Source organism: Hemitrygon akajei, chromosome 5 (genome assembly GCF_048418815.1).
Source record: "Hemitrygon akajei chromosome 5, sHemAka1.3, whole genome shotgun sequence".
Classification (NCBI taxonomy): Eukaryota; Metazoa; Chordata; class Chondrichthyes; order Myliobatiformes; family Dasyatidae; genus Hemitrygon; species Hemitrygon akajei.
Window position 1 is genome coordinate 19,861,317 of NC_133128.1, and position 19,301 is coordinate 19,880,617.

The window sequence follows — 19,301 nt, forward strand, 5'->3', positions numbered from 1 at the left end:
TAGAGGAGGCCATGGACAGACATATCGGAGTGGGAGTGTTCTGTGGAATTGAAGTGTGTGGCCACAGGGAGATCCCGCCACTGCTGGAGGACTGAGCGCCGGTGTTCGGCAAAACGGTCTCCCAGTCTGTGGCGGGTCTCCCCAATGTATAAACGGCCACATCGGGAGCACCGGATACAGTATATCACCCCAGTTGACTCGCAGGTGAAGTGGTGCCTCACCTGAAAGGACTGTCTGGGGCCTGGGATGGTGGTGAGGGAAGAAGTGTGGGGGCAGGTGTAGCACTTCTTCCGTTTGCAGGGATGAGTGCCTGGAGGGAGGTCGGTGGGGAGGGATGGGGGGGATGAATGGACAAGGGAGTCGCGTAGGGAGTGATCCCTGCGGAAAGCCAAGAGTGGGGGGGAGGGGAAGATGTGGTTGGTGGTGGGATCCCGTAGGAGGTGGCGGAAGTTACGGAGGATTATACGTTGGATCTGTAGGCTGGTAGGGTGATAGGTGAGGACCAGGGGGACTCTATCCCTGGTGGGCTGACGGGGAGATGGGGTGAGGGCAGAGGTGCGTGAAATATGGGAGACGCGATGGAGGGCAGAGTTGATAGTGGACGAAAGGAAGTCCCTTTCTTTAAAAACGGAAGACATCTCCTTTGTCCTAGAATGAAAGGCCTCATCCTGAGAGCAGATGAGGCGGAGGTGGAGGAATTGAGAGAAAGGGATTGAATTTTTGCAGGAGACAGGGTGGGAGGAGGAATAGTCTAGGTAGCTGTGGGAGTCTGTAGGTTTGTGTCTGCTTGCTCCTGCCCCACTGAACTCATTTCTGCCTATCTCGACTCTGATTTATCTCCCCTTGTTCAATCCCTTCCCACCTATATCCGTGATACTTCCCATGCTTTACATATCTTAAAAGATTTCAAGTTCCCTGGCCCCCACTGCCTCATTTTCACCATGGACGTCCAGTCCCTATATACCTCTATCCCCCACCAGGAAGGTCTCCAAGCTCTCCGTTTCTTCCTGGATTCCAGACCCAGCCAGTCACCCTCTACCACCACTCTTCTCCGCCTCGCGGAATTAGTCCTCACCCTTAACAATTTCTGCTTTGGCTCCTCCCACTTCCTCCAAACTAAAGGTGTAGCCACGGGCACCCGCATGGGTCCTAGCTATGCCTGCCTTTTTGTCGGCCATTTGTAGCAATCTATGTTCCAAGCCTACACCGGTATCTGTCCTCCTCTTTCCTTGCGTTATATCGACGACTGCATCGGCACTGCTTCCTGCACACATGCTGAGCTCGTCGACTTCATTAACTTCACCTCCAACAACTTTCACCCCGCCCTCAAATTCACCTGGTCTATTTCCGACACCTCCCTAGATCTTTCTGTCTCTATCTCTGGAGACAGCCTATCCACCGATATCTACTACAAACCTACTAACTCCCACAGCTACCTAGACTATTCCTCCTCCCACCCTGTCTCCTGCAAAAATGCTATCCCTTTCTCTCAATTCCTCCGCCTCCGCCGCATCTGCTCTCAGGATGAGGCCTTTCATTCTAGGACAAAGGAGGTATCTTCCTTTTTGAAAGAAAGTGGCTTCCCTTTGTCCACTATCAACTCTGCCCTCCATCGCGTCTCCCGTATTTCATACACCTCTGCCCTCACCCCATCCCCCCGCCAGCCCACCAGGGATAGAGTTCCCCTGGTCCTCACCTATCACCCTACCAGCCTACAGATCCAACGTGTAATCCTCCGTAACTTCCACCACCTCCTACGGGATCCCACCACCAACCACATCTTCCCCTCCCCCCCACTCTTGGCTTTCCGCAGGGATCACTCCCTACGCGACTCCCTTGTCCATTCATCCCCCCCATCCCTCCCCACCGACCTCCCTCCGGGCACTCATCCCTGCAAACGGAAGAAGTGCTACGCCTGCCCCCACACTTCTTCCCTCACCACCATCCCAGGCCCCAGACAGTCCTTTCAGGTGAGGCACCATTTCACCTGCGAGTCAACTGGGGTGATATACTGTATCCAGTGCTCCCAATGTGGCCGTTTATACATTGGGGAGACCCGCCGCAGACTGGGAGACCATTTCGCCGAACACCGGCGCTCGGTCCTCCAGCAGTGGCGGGATCTCCCTGTGGCCACACACTTCAATTCCACAGACCACTCCCACTCCGACATGTCTGTCCATGGCCTCCTCTACCGTCAAGATGAGGTCGCGCGCAGGTCGATGGAGCAATACCTTGTCTCCCGCCTAGGTAGCCTCCTCCCTGCCGGCATGAACATCCAACTCACAGACCTCCGTTGATACCCCTGCCCCCCCCCCCCCTTACCCCATCCCTATCTATAATTTTAGTCTGGTTCTCTTTCTCTCTCTTTTCCCCCCTCACTACAATCTCCCCCCAGCCCTACCTTTCTTTCTCTTTTATTTCCCATAATTCTCCACCTTCCCCCTAGCCCATTTCCTTCCAGCCTATCACTTCCCAGCTCTCTACTTCATCCCTCCCCCCACTTCTTATCCCCCCCTCGACCATCCCATGTTACTTCACTCCTGCTGAAGGGTTTCGACCCGAAACGTCGTCACTACCTCCTCCCATAGATGCTGTCTGGCCTGCTGAGTTCTGCCAGCATTTTGTGTTTTTTAAATATCCGCTATCCGTAAGTAGAGTGTTCCAATGAAACCTTTCATAAGCTGAAATGGCGTAAAGTGAAGAAACAATTACCATTAATTTACATGGGAAAAATTTTTGAGGGTCCCAGATCCAAAACATAACCTACCAAATCAAACCAAATAGACATAAAACCTAAAATAACACTAACATATATAAAGCAGGAATTATATGATAAGTACACAGCCTATATAAAGTAGAAATAACGTATGCACAGTGTAGTTTCACTTACGAGAATTGTGAAGATTTAGTCAAAACCGATTTGTAGAAAAATATCGGCATGTACAAGCATGCGCACACACCTGCCCGCACAAGGCTTCACGGTCATGGTAATCTTTCTCGGGGTAAACACAAGTTTAAAGCGGGTGCCTTTTTTCATAAAAGCGCAAATCATCTTTGGATTTCTTACGGTTAGCAAAAACAGGTACTAATGTAAGTCTTTTGTAAAAGCGAAGTGGCATAAAGTGAACTTGCGTAAAGCAGGGGGACACCTGTATCTGGCCTGACCGTTGCATTTAAAGGCATAATTTGCTGCCACAGTAGCGTAGTAGTTAGCATGATTCTATTACAGCTCTGGGTATCGGGAGTACGGAGTTCAATTCCAAGTGCATCTGTGCGTCTGTGCGTCCTCCCTGTGGAATGCATGGGTTTTCTCCAGGTACTCCAGTCTCCTCTCACCGATTAGTAGGTTAATTGGACATTGTAAATTGTCCTGTGATTAAGCTAAGGTTAAATTAGGGATGCTTGTTGTGTAGCTGAAATGGTTGGAGTGGCCTATTCCGTGCAGTCTCTCAATAAAATTTGACAGTATTTTATTTTGTGCTAGGGTATATCCCTGGTCAGAGCAGGTTCTTTGGCATCATGGTCAGTGTAGACATGGACCAACCTAAACTAATCCCATCTACCTGCACAAGATCCAGGTAGATGGGCATCCAGGTTGCCCTCTTCCCATGTTCCAGAAAAAAATTCCAAGTGTTTCCAATTTTCCCATTGCTAATACATTCCAAAACAGAACATCCTGGTGAACCTCTTGTGCATGTTGAATAATCTAATCTGGTGTCCATCTATGCCCAGTGAGGACGTATTAAATATGTCTGCTATATCACCCTTAATACATTTTGCAGTGGATCACCTCACTTTTCCAGATCAAACTCTGCCATTTCTGTCCAAATTTCCAACTAATCGATATCTTGCTGTATCCTTCGACAACCTTCTTCTTTACTTTAAGTTCCAGCAATTTTTGTCATCTGAAGACCCGCTAATCAGACCATCTATACTTCCATTCGAATTGTCCATGATGGATGTTGATCCTGAAGGAAAGTCTAGGACAATGATTGCGAAATCAGGTCTATTTATCAAAGGGACATTGAAACATAAAGTGAAATGGTCACCTACCTTCAGGAAAGCTGTAAATAAGGTTGAAAGAGTACAGAGAATATTTACAATTTGTCGGGTCTGGAGGAGCTGAGTTATATGGAAAGATTGAATAGGTTAGGACTTATTCTTTGGAATGTAAAAGATCAAGAGAAGATTTGATAGAGTTATACAAAATTATGAAGGGTATAGATAGGGTAAATGTAAGCAGGCTTTTCCACTGACATTGGGTGGGACTGCAACCAGAAGTCATGGGTTAAGGGTGAAAGGTGAAAAGTTTAAGAGGAATATGAGGGGAAACTTCTTTACGCAGAGGGTCGTGAGAGTATTTAATGAACTACCAGTGTAAGTTGGTCATGCAAGCTCGATTTCAACATTCAAGAGATGTTAGGTGCATGGGTGGTAGGGGTATGGGGGACTACGTTCTTGGTGCAGCTTGATGGGAGAAGGCAGATTAAATGCTTGGCATGGGCTGAGGGGCCTCTTTCTATGTGACTGTGAGTATTTGCATTAGCAGCCAGCAGAACCTAGGGGGCAGCCTGGCACCAACATAGCATTGCCACCAGGCTCGGCAGAACAACACAGAATACAATAAGCCCCAATTCCAACTCAGGGCCCTAGTTCCTGTGCTTTATTTACATTGACTGGGTTCTATTTCTGAACTTTATGCACATACCACATTCACTTTGAACTACAATTGTGTAAAAAAAAAAATAAATTTAAATGTTGTGGTCTGCACAGGACTTGCGTCCTGGAGAATCTGTTTGTACAGGACCTGTAAAGTCCTGAGCCTGTTGGTTTGCTGTAGTTTTACATTATTGACTGTGCACTCTTTGTGTTTATTTAATAGGGTTTCTGAACTCTTTCGTACAGTGCAGTGGGAGTTGGGAGATCATCGGAGCTGTTAGATTATGGAACGAGCGAAGTACAAGAACAGATCCTGTGGATAAGCAGTTTCCATCAGATTCATCATGCCTTCTCTACCGACTGACATCCAACCCATCAGTGAGTTGCCTTGTGATTAGGTAGAAGAAGGACATAGGCACCTCCCAGGCTTTCAGACCCAGAAGGTCTCTACTCTGTCCTGAGACAGTGTCGTAGCTCTCTAAACTTAGAAGATGGACTCTCAACCCCTACAGAGTCCTGACCTTCACAGACTTAATAAATTGCTTTGAATATCTGTCAGTCTGAGTAAATTTACTAGTAAGATTGAGTTTTGCAAAATATTGTAAGTAGTGTACCAGTTCATCTTTCACATGACAACCCAGGATCTGAGGCTGTGAAATACTACAGAATCCAGATCTGAAATAAAATGCTGAAATATTTAGCAGGTCAGTCAGCGTCAGGAGCTGTTGATGTTTGAGACTGATGATGTTCATTGGCGATATGAGACTGAATGTAGAAAACTAGCTCAAAGTGTGATGGGGTGATGTGGACCATGACAGTGAGACAGATGGAGAGCCATAAAGCCTTACAGTAGGCCATTGAGCCCAATTCATTCATTCTGACCCAAACGTTTACCTGAGCTAGTCCCATTTGCCATAGCCCTTTTCTATCCAGGTAACTGTCCAAATGTCTTTTCAACCTTGTAATTTTACCCCCACTCTATAGCTTCCATTAGCAGCTCGAGCTGTATGGCCACCACCCACTGTGTGTGAAAGATGTTGCCCCTCAGGACCCTTTTAAGTTTTTCCCTACTCACCTTAAGTCTCTGTTCTCTAGCTTTAGACTTCCCTACCCTGGGAGAAAGGCTGTGGCCGAAATAAACCCCTCATGATTTTGTATGGTGGTATAAACTGTGGGCAGGAAAGCTGAGATCTACAAGTGGCCCCATCTTGTTTGCCAGTGAATTGTGCACTTTTCAGCAGGTAATGAGTGTCACAGAGTCACAGAGCACAGGCACAGGCCCTTCATCCCATCATGCCTACGCCAGACATCAAACAGCCATCCATATTAATCCCATTTGGAATGGAAACAGAGGAGTGACTAGGTCAAAGGGTGTTATACGCAGAATCCCTCTTGAAGGATTGCTCTTTCATTTGATGTGTCTTGATGTCTTTCTGACTGTATGTCTTTCTCTGAGTGAAAGCTATTGATGGCTGTATATTGGGTGATGAGTTGATTGATTTTTGACTAAATTTAGTGCTGTTTCCTAACCCAAAAAATCAGCTTTGAGGGAAAATTGATTAAACCAAGCTACAGGAAGTGCGAAGTGAAATGCTTTGGCATTGTTTTTGACCACAGGACAGTGACACGTAGGAGCAAAGCTAGGCCATTCAGCCCATTGAGTCTCTTCCTCCATTTGATCATGGCTGATTTATCTTGCATTCTCCTGCCTTCTTCCCACAACCTTTGACACCTTTTCTAATCAATGACTTGATCTCCACAGCTATCTGTGGCAATGAACTTTACAGATTCACCACCATCTTATTTTACTCTTTATACATATCAAAACCCCATTAGTAGACGGGAGGAGAGTTAATGCTGTGTATGAAGTCGTAATTTGCTCAAAGACATGCTTGGGGCCTAATTTTTCTGGATTTTACAGAATTAGAATTCTCATCATCATAAACATCTGTTTTGATTGTAAGTATCGCTGATTGTTAAATTAGATTTTGCACACCTTTACTTATGAAGGCTAATGCTCCCCAAGTGCTGATGTAACTTTTTGCACCTACAGCAGACACTAAACTTTAAAACTGCTTCATTAGTAGTAAAGTAGAACATAAAATTGTACAGCATAGTACAGGCTCTTTGGCCCCATGTTGTGCTCACCCTTTAACCTACTTGAAGATCAATCTAACTCTTCCCTCCCACATAGCCCACCATTTTTCTTTCATCCATGTACCTATTGAAAAGTTTCTTAAATGTCCCTATACTTTCTAAAAATCACCTTAAAGTTGTGACCCTTGTATTAGCCATTGTTGCCCTGTGGAAAAAGTGTCTGGCTCTCCACTATATATACACCTCTCACCCTCTTGTGTAGCTCTCTCCAACCTATCCTCACAGGACATGCTCTCTAATCCAGGCAGCACCCTGGTAAATTTCTGCACCCTCTCCAAAGCTTTCACTTCCTTCCTGTAATGAGGTGAACTGAACTGAACACAATACTCATTTGAAGTAGAGTAGAACACTCTAATGCCAGAAAATATTCTGTAACAATGCAGGTCGTTTCCTTTTTAGTGTTGTGTTTGTTCATCATGCAATCTGTTTCTGTAACTGCAGATTCTGACTTGCCATTGCAATTGCTACGTGGCTGAGGATCAGCTTTTCCAGTGGGCTGAGAAGGTACGTGCTCTTCTACAGTCTAGTCCGGTCAGTGTTACACCTGTGTTATTGTGGGTCCTGCGTCTCATTCGTAGGCAAAGGCTTATTGGTTGAACCCTCATTTGCCCACAGACAAGGAAGTGTTGGCATTCAGAGATTACTGTAGTGGATTAGTAACCCTCATCGTTATGTTCCGTGTCGTATGACCATGATTGTTTCCGGCAAATTTTTCTACAGAAGTGGTTTGCCATTGCCTTTCTCTGGGCAGTGTCTTTACAAGACGGGTGATTCCAGCCATTATCAATCAGTACTCTTCAGAGATTGCCTGGCGTCAGTGGTCGCATAACCAGGACTTGTGATATGGACTAGCTGCTCATACAACCATCCGCTACCTGCTCCCATGGTTTCACGTGACTATGATCAGGGTGCTAATCAGGTGTTACATCTTGACCTGCAGGCCAGTGGAGGGAAGGAGTGCCTTACACCCACTTTGGTAGAGACGTATCTCTATGAGATACAATATCTCTAGAGACGATATGTTTTAACCTACAATTTGAGAAGGAGAAGGGAAAATCGGATGTGTCAGTATTACAATTGAACAAAGGGAACTATGGAGCTATGAGGGAGTTGCTGGCCAAAGTTCAATGGAACAATACCCTAGCAGGGAAGACAGTGGAACAACAATGGCAGGTATTTCTGGGAATAATGCAGAAGGTGCAGGATTGGTTCATTCCAAAGAGGAAGAAAGATCCTAAGGGGAGTAAGGGGCGGCCGTGGCTGATGAGGGAAGTAAAGGGCAGTATAAAAATAAAAAAGAAGAAGTATAACATAGCAAAGATGAGCAAGAAACCGGAGGACTGGGAAGCTTTTAAAGAGCAACAGAAGATAACAAAAAAGGTAATATGCCAAGAAAAAATGAGGTACAAAGGTAAACTAGCCAAGAATATAAAGGAGGATAGTAAAAGCTTCTTTAGGTATGTGAATAGCAAAAAAATAGTTAAGACCAAAATTGGGCCATTGAAGACAGAAACGGGTGAATTTATTATGGGGAACAAGGAAATGGCAGATGAGTTGAACAGGTACTTTGGATCTGTCTTCACTAGGGAAGACACAAACAATCTCCCAGAAGTAATAGTGGCCAAAGGAACTAGGGTAAAGGATGAACTGAAGGAAATTTATATTAGGCAAGAAACGGTGTTGGATAAACTGTTGAGTCTGAAGGTTGTTAAGTCCCCGGGACCTGATGGTCTGCATCCCAGGGTACTTAAAGAGGTGGCTCTAGAAATCATGGACGCATTGGTAATCATTTTCCAATGTTCTATAGATTCAGGAACAGTTCCTGCTGATTGGAGGGTGGCTAATGTTGTCCCACTTTTCAAGAAAGGAGGGAGAGAGAAAACAGGGAATTATAGACCGGTTAGCCTGACGTTAGTGGTGGGAAAGATGCTGGAGTCAATTATAAAAGAGGAAATTATGACACATTTGGATAGCAGTAGAAGGATCAGTCCGAGTCAGCATGGACTTATGAAGGGAAAATCATGCTTGACTAATCTTTTGGAGTTTTTTGAGGATGTAACTATGAAAATGGACAAGGGAGAGCCAGTCGATGTAGTGTACCTGGACTTCCAGAAAGCTTTTGATAAAGTCCCATATAGGAGATTAGTGGGCAAAATTAGGGCACATGGTATTGGGGGCAGAGTACTAACATGGATTGAAAATTGGTTGGCTGACAGGAAACAAAGAGTAGTGATTAACTGGTCCCTTTCGGAATGGCAGGCTGTGACCAGTGGGGTACCGCAAGGTTCGGTGCTGGGACCGCAGCTGTTTACAATATACATTAATGATTTAGATGAAGGGATTAAAAGTAACATTAGCAAATTTGCTGATGACAAAGCTGGGTGGCAGTGTGAAATGTGAGGAGGATGTTATGAGAATGCAGGGTGACTTGGACAGGTTGGGTGAGTGGGCAAATGTATGGCAGATGTAGTTTAATGTGGATAAATGTGAGGTTATCCACTTTGGTGGCAAGAACAGGAAGGCAGATTACTATCTAAATGGAGTCAAGTTAGGAAAAGAGGAAGTACAACGAGATCTAGGTGTTCTTGTACATCAGTCAAGGAAAGCAAGCATGCAGGTACAGCAGGCAGTGAAGAAAGCTAATGGCATGCTGGCTTTTATAACAAGAGGAATTGAGTATAGGAGTAAAGAGGTCCTTCTGCAACTGTACAGGGCCCTGGTGAGACCCCACCTGGAGTATTGTGTGTAGTTTTGGTCTCCAAATTTGAGGAAGGACATTCTTGCTATTGAGGGAGTGCAGCGTAGGTTCACAAGGTTAATTCCTGGAATAGTGGGACTGTCATATGTTGAAAGATTGGAGCGACTGGGCTTGTATACACTGGAATTTAGAAGGATGAGAGGGGATCTGATTGAAACATATAAGATTATTAAGCGATTGGACACACTGGAGGCAGGAAGCATGTTCCCACTGATGGTTGAGTCCAGAACTAGAGGCCACAGTTTAAGAATAAGGGGTAGGCCATTTAGAACAGAGATGCGGAAAAACTTTTTCACCCAGAGAGTAGTGGATATGTGGAATGCTCTGCCCCAGAAGGCAGTGGAGGCCAAGTCTCTGGATGCATTCAAGAGAGACTTAGATAGAGCTCTTCTAGATAGCGGGGTCAAGGGATATGGGGAGAGGGCAGGAACGGGGTACTGATTGTGTATAATCAGCCATGATCACAGTGAATGGCGGTGCTGGCTAGAAGGGCCGAATGGCCTACTCCTGCACCTACTATCTATTGTATCTCCACCCTGCCATCTATAGTAATCGTAGACCCAGAGGAAGTGGTCAGAAACCACTGTGAGCAGCTGAGAACTTGGACACCACATAAAAAAAGAATGCAAGGGAGCTTGTGTTAGTAATAACAACCACACACAAATAGTGAGAAGTTGGGAGGTGCTAGGTGTTAACTGTAGAGGGCTGAAGAAGGAACCTGATCGGGGAAAACAGTGAACATGGAATAAAGGAACGAAGGTTGTGTGGACACGGAGGTGTAGTCACACACTCAGCTGGGTGTTTTCAAGGTAATCAAATGGGCCAAGTTCACTAACCATTACAGGAGACGTGCTAATTGGTGCAAGGGAGTGCAGTCTTGTTGTTTGTTTTTCCTGTGTCTGTTACTCAGGGAAAGAAACATTTTTTCTGCTTCTCATTACAGGTTTTTGAAAATGTCCAGAAAAGGAGCCTAAATGTGATAGTTCTGTCATGTTCATCCGTTACTGAATATAAATCATCCAAGTCCATTCCAAGCATCCCTGTACCATTCCTTCGAGCCCTGAAGACAAATGCACTGCAGGAGACTCCCCACTGCCAGTTACTAGAACAGCCCAATGTGATCTCTGGGCTCCCAGCAGCAGGTATGGATTCAATGGCAAGGGGGATGGAAGTGGAATGATTGATGAATATTTCTTTACGTTTTTGTGTTTAGGTTACTTATATCTCCAGTGATCAAAAAAAATCTTTCTCATAGCATGCAAGACTGAAAAGACAGGACTATAATTTTCTCACTTCCAAGCTGTATTAAACTGATGGAAATGTTCCAGTTTTTGTCTGCAATTGCTTTCACTTTCTCTTCCACTGACATAATGTTTATGTAATTAAACTGTTCACTGGTGCACAATGACACCCTTCCCTTCATTGTGCACCTTTTTCTCAGTCTCACTGCTTCCAGTTCTGAATACATTTCTATTCAAATGCCTTCTATTTATTTATTTAGATCATAAGACCATAAGATAATAAGAGCAGAATTGGGCCATTTGGCCTATCAAGCCTCCTCCGCCATTTCATCATGGCTGATCCATTTTTTAGCTAAGCCCCAATCTCCTGCCTTCTTCCCGTATCCCTTTATGCCCTGACCAGTCAAGAATCTATCAACCTCTGCCTTAAATATACATAAAGACTTGGCCTCCATAGCTGCCTGTGGCAAAGAATTCCACAAATTCACCGCTCTCTGGCTAAAGAATTTCCTCCTCATCTCCATTCTAAATGAATGCCCCTCTATTCTGAGGCTCTGTCCTCTGGTCTTAGACTCTCCCACCATACATCCTCTCCGTATCCACTCTGTCAAGGCTTTTCACCATTGGATAGGTTTCAATTAGATCACCCCTCATTCTTCTGAATTCCAATGAATATAGGTGCAGAGCCATCAACATTCTTCAAATGACAACCCACTTTATTGATTGATTAAGATATAGTGTGGAATAAGCCCTTCCGGCCCTTTGAACTGCGCTGCCCATTAATCCCCTGATTTAACCCTAGCCTAATCACACAACAATTTACAATGACCAATGAACCTACAAACCAGTGTTTTGGACTGTGGGAGGAAACCAGAGCACCCGAAGGAAATCCAGGTGGTCACAGGGAGAATGCACAAACTGTTTACAGACAGTGGCAGGACTTGAACCCAAGTAGCTGGCACTGTAGATCTTAGTGCTAACCACTACGCTGCCGTGCCACTCCACGCTTTCTTTGTGAACTTGAATCCCACACTAGCCCATGAATCGCATTACCCTCATCACGCAGAGCACAGTTGTGCATAAAGATCACCTTCTCTTCCCTCTCAACTCATTTCTATCTTCCTTTTTTGAAAAACCATACCTTTGGAAAATCCTAGTACTTGTCATCTATCTTCTACACTCGTATGGTAATAGAGCGGTGACCTGATCTTAACAATGAGTCTTGGACAGATTCTGAATTGTAATGTAAGAGCATGTGCCCTACTGTTGTTCAGTAACTTGATGTATGGGCAGTGAATGGCACTTTGAGTTGCTGACCTAGCTGTGAATGGCTATGGCTGTGAATAACTTTTGCCACGTGTGGCTTGATAGTCCCAATCCATTGCTGTAACTTAATACAGTTCTTAATTTATGAAAATGTTCTGTTTTTCAATGTTGTCTACTGTAGAAACCTACCCTTTCAACTTAGACCATTGACGAGGGGTTCCCATCCTTGGGTCCGTGGACCCCTCGATTATTGGTAAGGCTCCATTGCAAAAAAAAGGTTGGGAACCCCACCATAGACCACAAGACAGAGGAGCAGATTTAGGCCATTTGGCCCATTGAGACTGTTACACCATTTGATCATGGCTGATTTGAACTTCGATAAGCTAGTTATCTGATATCTGTTTCTGGGAATTGGCTATTTTTATCTTCATCTCTGTGATGGTGCTTGAATTCCTGCATTTATCCAGTAGTATCGTTGGTGGCCAGGAAGGTTAAACCTATATCCCACTACTCCTTCTATAGTACTGACTGCATCTCTTCAAGTGGGCTGTCCAGTAGCACTTCCTCAGTGCTTGCTAAAATTGCCCCATAAATAATTTGTCTTTCTGAGCCCTGGATGTGATTAAATGGGTAGCTCATACAAAGAGCAATCACGTACTCAAATATCAAAGATCAAATTGAAAGGATAGATTACTGCAGGAGACAACACTGAATTTTCAAATGTTAACAGTGAAAAGTAGTTCTCAGAATTACTTTAAAACTGTACACTTGAAATCCACGATATAATGGTGGCAGCCCACTCCTTTGTACAATTACTTCTGTAACCTCTGTAAGATAATTTAGGTAATAAATTGACTGAAAATTGACCTTTAAGCCGTGCTGTCCTGAAGCAAACTAATTTGAATTGAAAATCAGGTACTAAGTAGAGCCCATTGAAATGTAGATTGTTGGGTTTCCTCTGGATAGTTAAACTTGCTAGTTTTATTTTAGATGTACTGCATGATAACATGCCTGCGCTGCCCAATTACATCCATATGTCCAATTAACCTACTAACCCGTGTGCCTGTCATGGGGAGAACGTACAACTCTATGGACAGCGGCGGATTTGAACCTTGGTCACTGCCGCTATAACAGGGTTACGTTACGCTAACTGCCATGGTACTGTGCCGCCCCAATTTGGTCGCCTGGGTCTTTTATTTCCCATGTTTTCTCACATAAAGAGCAGTAGCTCACAGGATTTGGATTCACATCTCGACACCTCAGCCAAAGCGGCTGTTTCTCTTGTATGATCCCAGTTATTGAACTGAGGCCGTAAGTGAGAATTTTGCTGTCACCCTAAAGAAGATGAACCAAATTAACTCTGACCAGAGTGGAGCACATCAGTGTTGTGTGTGGCTTGACTGCAGTTTGGATGTTTGCTTTCTGAGAATTTGGGAGGGTTGGTGTGGAGAAATATCAAAAACTGAGAGGTGTGTTTTTGTTCTTTGTTCCCAGTTCTGACCTACTGTCAGGTTCGAGAGATTCCTGCTGTACTCTACCATTGCTATAGTGATATTACAGCATTAGATACTTTGACCATAGAAGCCTTTAAGCCAGTGCTCGCGTGTAGGAGCTTGAATACTTTGGTAAAGGTAAGGACAATTTATTCTTAATCGTTACATGGACATACAGTTGGCGTTGGTATTAGTCTTACTGTCTCATGTACCATGATGAGGTGAAAAGCTTGTCTAGAAACAGTTCATACGGGTCAAATCATTACAGTACATTGAGCTTTGCAGTGGTTGTGTGTTGTGCCAGACCATCATAGGAAACGTGCAGGGGAGTTTTTGAAATGGAAAAGCCGTTGCACTGGGGCAGTTCCACTCTCTTGCCCTCAGAAGTCCAAGTTCAGTGGTACAAACAAGCATCACAAACTGGGGTCTTCTCTGGTTGCAGTAGATAACCATGATGTCTTCTGTGCCCTGTCATGCCCTTCGCTCTCCATGGAGCATTGCAGTACCTCCTTCCTGGCTGTTGGGTGTCACTGTAGATCTCATCCGCCCAGTCTGCTAGAGCTGACTTAGCATGCTGGTACAATATGTCCCTAACTCACAGGAATATGAGCTAGAATAAGATAAAACAATAATAATACAGAATAAAGTGTCAAAGCTACCAGAAGAAAAAGTACAATGCAGGTAAACAATAAAGTGCAAGATGATATTGAAGTAGATTGTGAGGCCAAGAATCCATCTTATCCTACAAGAAGTCCATTCAAAACTGTGGGATAGAAACTGTCCTTAAGCTTGATCTTCGTGCTGCAAGCATATATCAAAGACTGTTAGGCAGGAAAGGTAACATTTGTCTGTAAGTTGTGTACAAACTGCAAGCAAGCTATCTTGGCATTATAACCATATAACAATTACAGCACAGAAACAGGCCATCTCGGCCCTTCTAGTCCACGCCGAACGTTAAAGGTTCCTAAAGAACTTTTAGGTTTAAAGCAAGAGTCTAATTGATAAAAGTAACAGTTTGATATAATTCTGGGAACTGGAATTTGAAATAAGAACTTAAAGCTTATTAATTCCACTTCTCTGCTTTCCTCATGTCTCTACTGAAGGGGACCGTTAGAATCTGTGGTCAGTACCCAGCCAGTATCTTGTCAAGTCAGTATACTTTATGTGCCAGTTTACAAATGTAACACTTAACCAACAGGCTGGTATATGTCTTGGGGAAAAGGAGATCCAGCCACACACCAACCCACCTCCCGTACACGCAGGTGCTGTGAGAATCAAGTTTATGCCTCGCGCACGCACACAGTATCAAATTCACACCAGATACTGTTATGAAATACACTTTAAAGAGTTTACTAAAACTAAAAGAGTACTAGGCAATACAATATATATGAAAGGAAAGAAAAAAACAAAAAGCGCCAACTTATCAAAGTTCAGTCAGTTTAGTGCACATCGTTGGAGCTCAACCATCGAACCATTCGACCCCTCATCGCTTGCCTCCGACCTCCACGTCTTCGCACCTGGGACCACCCCCGGTGGTCAACCAAGCAGTGCAGCGCACGTCCACCTTCCTCGGCGTCTTCCTCTTGACTCTCCTCAAAAGACCGCGAAAACCCCCCCCCCCCCCCAAGTTCCCAGCCTCACAAGACAAAATAACATTCCCCATTGGTTAACAAATGAATACAATCCCCATATCAGCAAGTCTAAAGCTAAACAACTGCGAGAGAAACACTTATCAGACAAAGAAACATTCCTACTCTTAACAAACCAAAGAAGCCATTTTGAGTAACATACACAGGACTTTGTACACAAAGTTTTCCAGCTGTTCTTCACAGTGGGTCCCATCATAGCCAGGACTCGTTGTGTATTTGTATACATTCTGCAGTCCAACATGGTCAGAATAACTCTTTCTGCCGTATGATTTCTAGTTAACCATTCTCTTTTTCATTAGACTTATAATCCAGAAACTAGCCCAAGATACTTTGTAGCTGGATTAACAAAATGGATACTGAGCTGAAGAAGTAAATTGGGTAGTGTGGGGTGATCATGAGGATGACATTATGGTTTACAAGTGTTGTAATAAACCTACTTAGTTATTAACTTGGGCCCTTAGCTCCTTAGTGGGGCGTAGGTCATTGACGCCCTTCTCTCTCCATTGTCCTCTGAAGTCGCTGGTATGGTTGGAGTTCATCAACGCTTCTTCAATCCATTGCATCCACTGTGCAGGGGATTGGCCTGTACATCTTTACTAGAGCCCCGTTTCCTCCTCTCATGGCGGGGACGTAGGGTTGGACTTTGAGAGGCGTGGTAAAAGATAGCAGAATAACCAGAGGAACTTTTGAGAGATGGAAAGAATGGCTGAGCGGAATCAGGAACGGAGAAGTTGGTGAGGGGAATGGAGTGGGGGAAAAGAGGATGATAGATTGCAGCATAAGGAGAAGGTACCTGAATAGGATCATGAGGCAGTGAGTGAATTGAGATGTCCACCAGGATGGTATTGGAGCATAGTAATTCTTTGTGAGATGGCTACAGCAGATCCATTCATTACATCTGTTAGAATTGTTCTGCTGTCTTAATTGTTAATCCTTCAGCTCAATTTACCTCATTGTGGCCCTTGCACATCATTTGTCCACCTGCACTGCACTTTCTTTGTAACTGCAGAATGCTATATTCTGCATTCTCTTCTCTTCTAATTACTTATGGTTAGATCTGATTGAATGACATGCAGACAAAAGCTTTTCACTGTATCTCAGTAGATATACAATAACAATAATATCTCAATGTTTAAAGCATTGGAGGCAGGAGGCAGGGACAGTGAGTGAGGACTTGAATTGAAAATCAAAAATTACAGATGCTGTGTGAAAACAGGAAAGCACTCAGCAGGTCCAGCAATATTAACGGAAAGATAAACCGAGCTGACGTTTCAGCTCAAAGAGTCTTCGTTGGAACTGGAACCATGAGACGACAAGTTCGTTTTCATTTACAGAAAAGGTAGGAAAGGAATGGATAGGAAGAGGAAGATCTCCACATGAATCACCTGGGAAACTATGGCTTAATCCTACCAAGGATATCTCTTGGTGATTCTTTGTTCCTCAGCATGGATACTGCCTGATCTGCGGCGTTCCTCCAGCATTTTCAAGATTCAAGGCGGCTTAAACTCATTTCCATTATACCAGTGTAAAAGAGAACAAAATAATTGTTACTCCTGATCCATTGCAGCACAAAATAAACCCACAAATCGATTGTATGTCCAGAAAGTGATGCTGGACACAGGAGTGTTTGTACATTAAGCGACCCTGAATCAGAATCAGGTTTAATATCACCGGCACATGTTTATATATATATATATATATATATATATATATATATATATAAAACTGTAAATTACAGTAAGAAGTGTGAGTGTGTATATATATAAAGTTAAGTAAGTAGTGCAAAAAGAGAGAAAAAAAGGAGTAAGGTAGTGTTTATGGGTTCAATGTACATTAAGAAATTTGATGGCAGAGGGGAAGAAGCTGTTCCCAAATCTTTTCCTCTGACAGGAAATGTTGCTTCTATTCATTCTCCCCCAGCCTTAAATTTAATCTCACATTCCTGTTTATGGTGAAGGGTTTTCAACCAGAACTTCAACCAGATACAAGATGGTGGCCTGCATGGCACTGCAGCCACTCCAGCTCCAACCAATGGTGGAAGTTCTTGTCCTGTTTGTGTTTTCTATGACCAAAAAACACGAAAACATTAAAATCCTCAAGTCTAGCTCGCTAGTGAGCAGAATAATGAAGGTGTTCAACAGTCATGGACTAACACAGGGAGCGGGCTCTCGCTTCGTGTCGTGGTCTACTACCCATGGAGGAGGACTGTGCGTCTAATCATTGAGAACTGGTGTGTGAACACCTCAGGATGAGATGAGGATACTGTTGATACAATGAGGATACTGTTTTTAATGGTGAACTGCAGACCCTTCCTTCTACTTACTGAGGGAGTTCACTGCCATCGTGATTACTGCTGTTTAAATCTGCAAACTTCCCCGTGCTGGTACTGGGGAAACGCTGGGGGAGCTCTACAGTGCAATCTACAATCTCAAAGCCACTCGCTCTGATGGCTGGTGACTTCAATCCTGCCAATTTAAAAACAGTCCTGGTTTATACCAAAGTTTTCGGAGACTACAAGCTATACCCTGGCCTCACCTCGGGTTCTCAGACTACATTTCCATATTGCTAATCGCTTTTGTTAACCACTGGTTAAACAAGTCAAATCATTTCACAGCGAGATCAGGACCTGGCCAGAAGGTGCCACTGCAGTGCTGTAGGGTTGCAGAGTTGCTTCAAAAACAGGGCAGGAGCATATTTGGGGAGGAGGCTACCTACAATCATCACGTCAACGTTGATGAATATGTGGGATCGGTGACTGGTTACATAGGAAAATGCATTGAGGACGTTACCATGATTAAACTAGGACAAATCAGAAAAAAATTATTTGCACCATGATCCAGAGAAACGTTTTGTTTGCTTGTACAGTATATGCAGTCAGATGACAATAAACTTTAAACTTGAACTTGTTTCTTTCAGTGCAGTCGCTACCTGACATGCTGTGTGTGTCTAGCACCATGTTTCCATGGGAGGACAGGAAATGTTGGCCATTTGGAACCTGTGGGATATAACAAAAATACTACGGCGAGACTAAATGAATAGCTGTGCGAAATGATAACAATTTCCTCTCTCTATTTCCCTTTCTCTCTCAACTCTACATTATATACACTTAGAGTATATTAAATACGGAAATGGCCTAGATAGTGTGTGAGTGGAGAGGATATTTCCTGTAGTGGGGGTGTCTAGGACCAGGGGGGAATGCCTCAGAATACAAGGACATCTCATTAGAACAGAGATAAGAAGGAATTTCTTTAGTCACAGCATGGCAAATCAATGGAATTTATTGCCACGTTTGGCTCTGGAGGCCAAGTCATTGGGTATATTTAAAGCGGAGGTTGATAGGATCCTGATTAGTCTTCGTGTCAAAGGTTCTGGTGAGAAGGTAGGAGAATGAGTTGAGATGTATGATAAATCAGCCACAATGGAATGGACTGGGTGGCCTAACTTTGCTCCTGTGTCTTTTTGTCTTATGTCTTTGATTTTCCAGCCCGGCAACCCTTGGAGGCTAAAAGCTATTGACATTTGACTAGTTTCTTTGCTTCCTTGCAGGATAACTCCCGAAGTGCAGAAATACTGAAACAGCTAGTAGATGCCAACAAGATCCAGAGCAACCTGTATACATGAGACTAACAATTTCTAATTCGTTTGTACATTAGCACTGGAGTGGATTCCAGAAGAACGTTATTTGCTACCTGCCTTTAGTGATGTTTTATTAAATATTGAAATAATAAACCATATTAGTTTTGTTCAACAACGTCTCGAAGTATTTTGAAAAAAACTGATAATTACTGTACACATTCTCAGTTTATTTCTTTAATTTTTATCTGGGAAGTTTTTTTTTGTTTCTGATTGCAATTTGGACATTTCTAAGCTCTGAACTCATTTTGCTAAATGGTTCTATATGTTGTTCAATTATTAAACTATGCAGAAAAAAAGTTGCCTTCATGAGCACCACAGTAGTGTAGCGGGTAGCACAGTGCTATTACAGCTTGGTGCGTCGGAGTACGGAGTTCAGTTCCGGCAACCTCTATAAGGAATTTGTACGTCCTTTCCATGGAATGTGTGGGTTTTCTCCACGTGC

The 19,301-nt window shown here is 43.8% G+C and overlaps 1 protein-coding gene across 1 annotated transcript in view; it reads left to right on the plus strand.

Annotated features, from left to right (window-relative positions):
• Positions 1-18,974, plus strand: part of psmg1 (proteasome (prosome, macropain) assembly chaperone 1) — a 28,333-nt gene extending 9,359 nt beyond the window's left edge. The window contains exons 3-7 of the mRNA XM_073044976.1: positions 4,883-5,037; positions 7,258-7,320; positions 10,518-10,716; positions 13,576-13,712; positions 18,770-18,974. Of these exons, the coding sequence (XP_072901077.1) occupies positions 4,883-5,037; positions 7,258-7,320; positions 10,518-10,716; positions 13,576-13,712; positions 18,770-18,844 (629 nt within the window). The 3' untranslated portion in view covers positions 18,845-18,974. The remainder of the gene's footprint in view (positions 1-4,882; positions 5,038-7,257; positions 7,321-10,517; positions 10,717-13,575; positions 13,713-18,769) is intronic.
• The last annotated feature ends 327 nt before the right edge of the window (positions 18,975-19,301 follow it).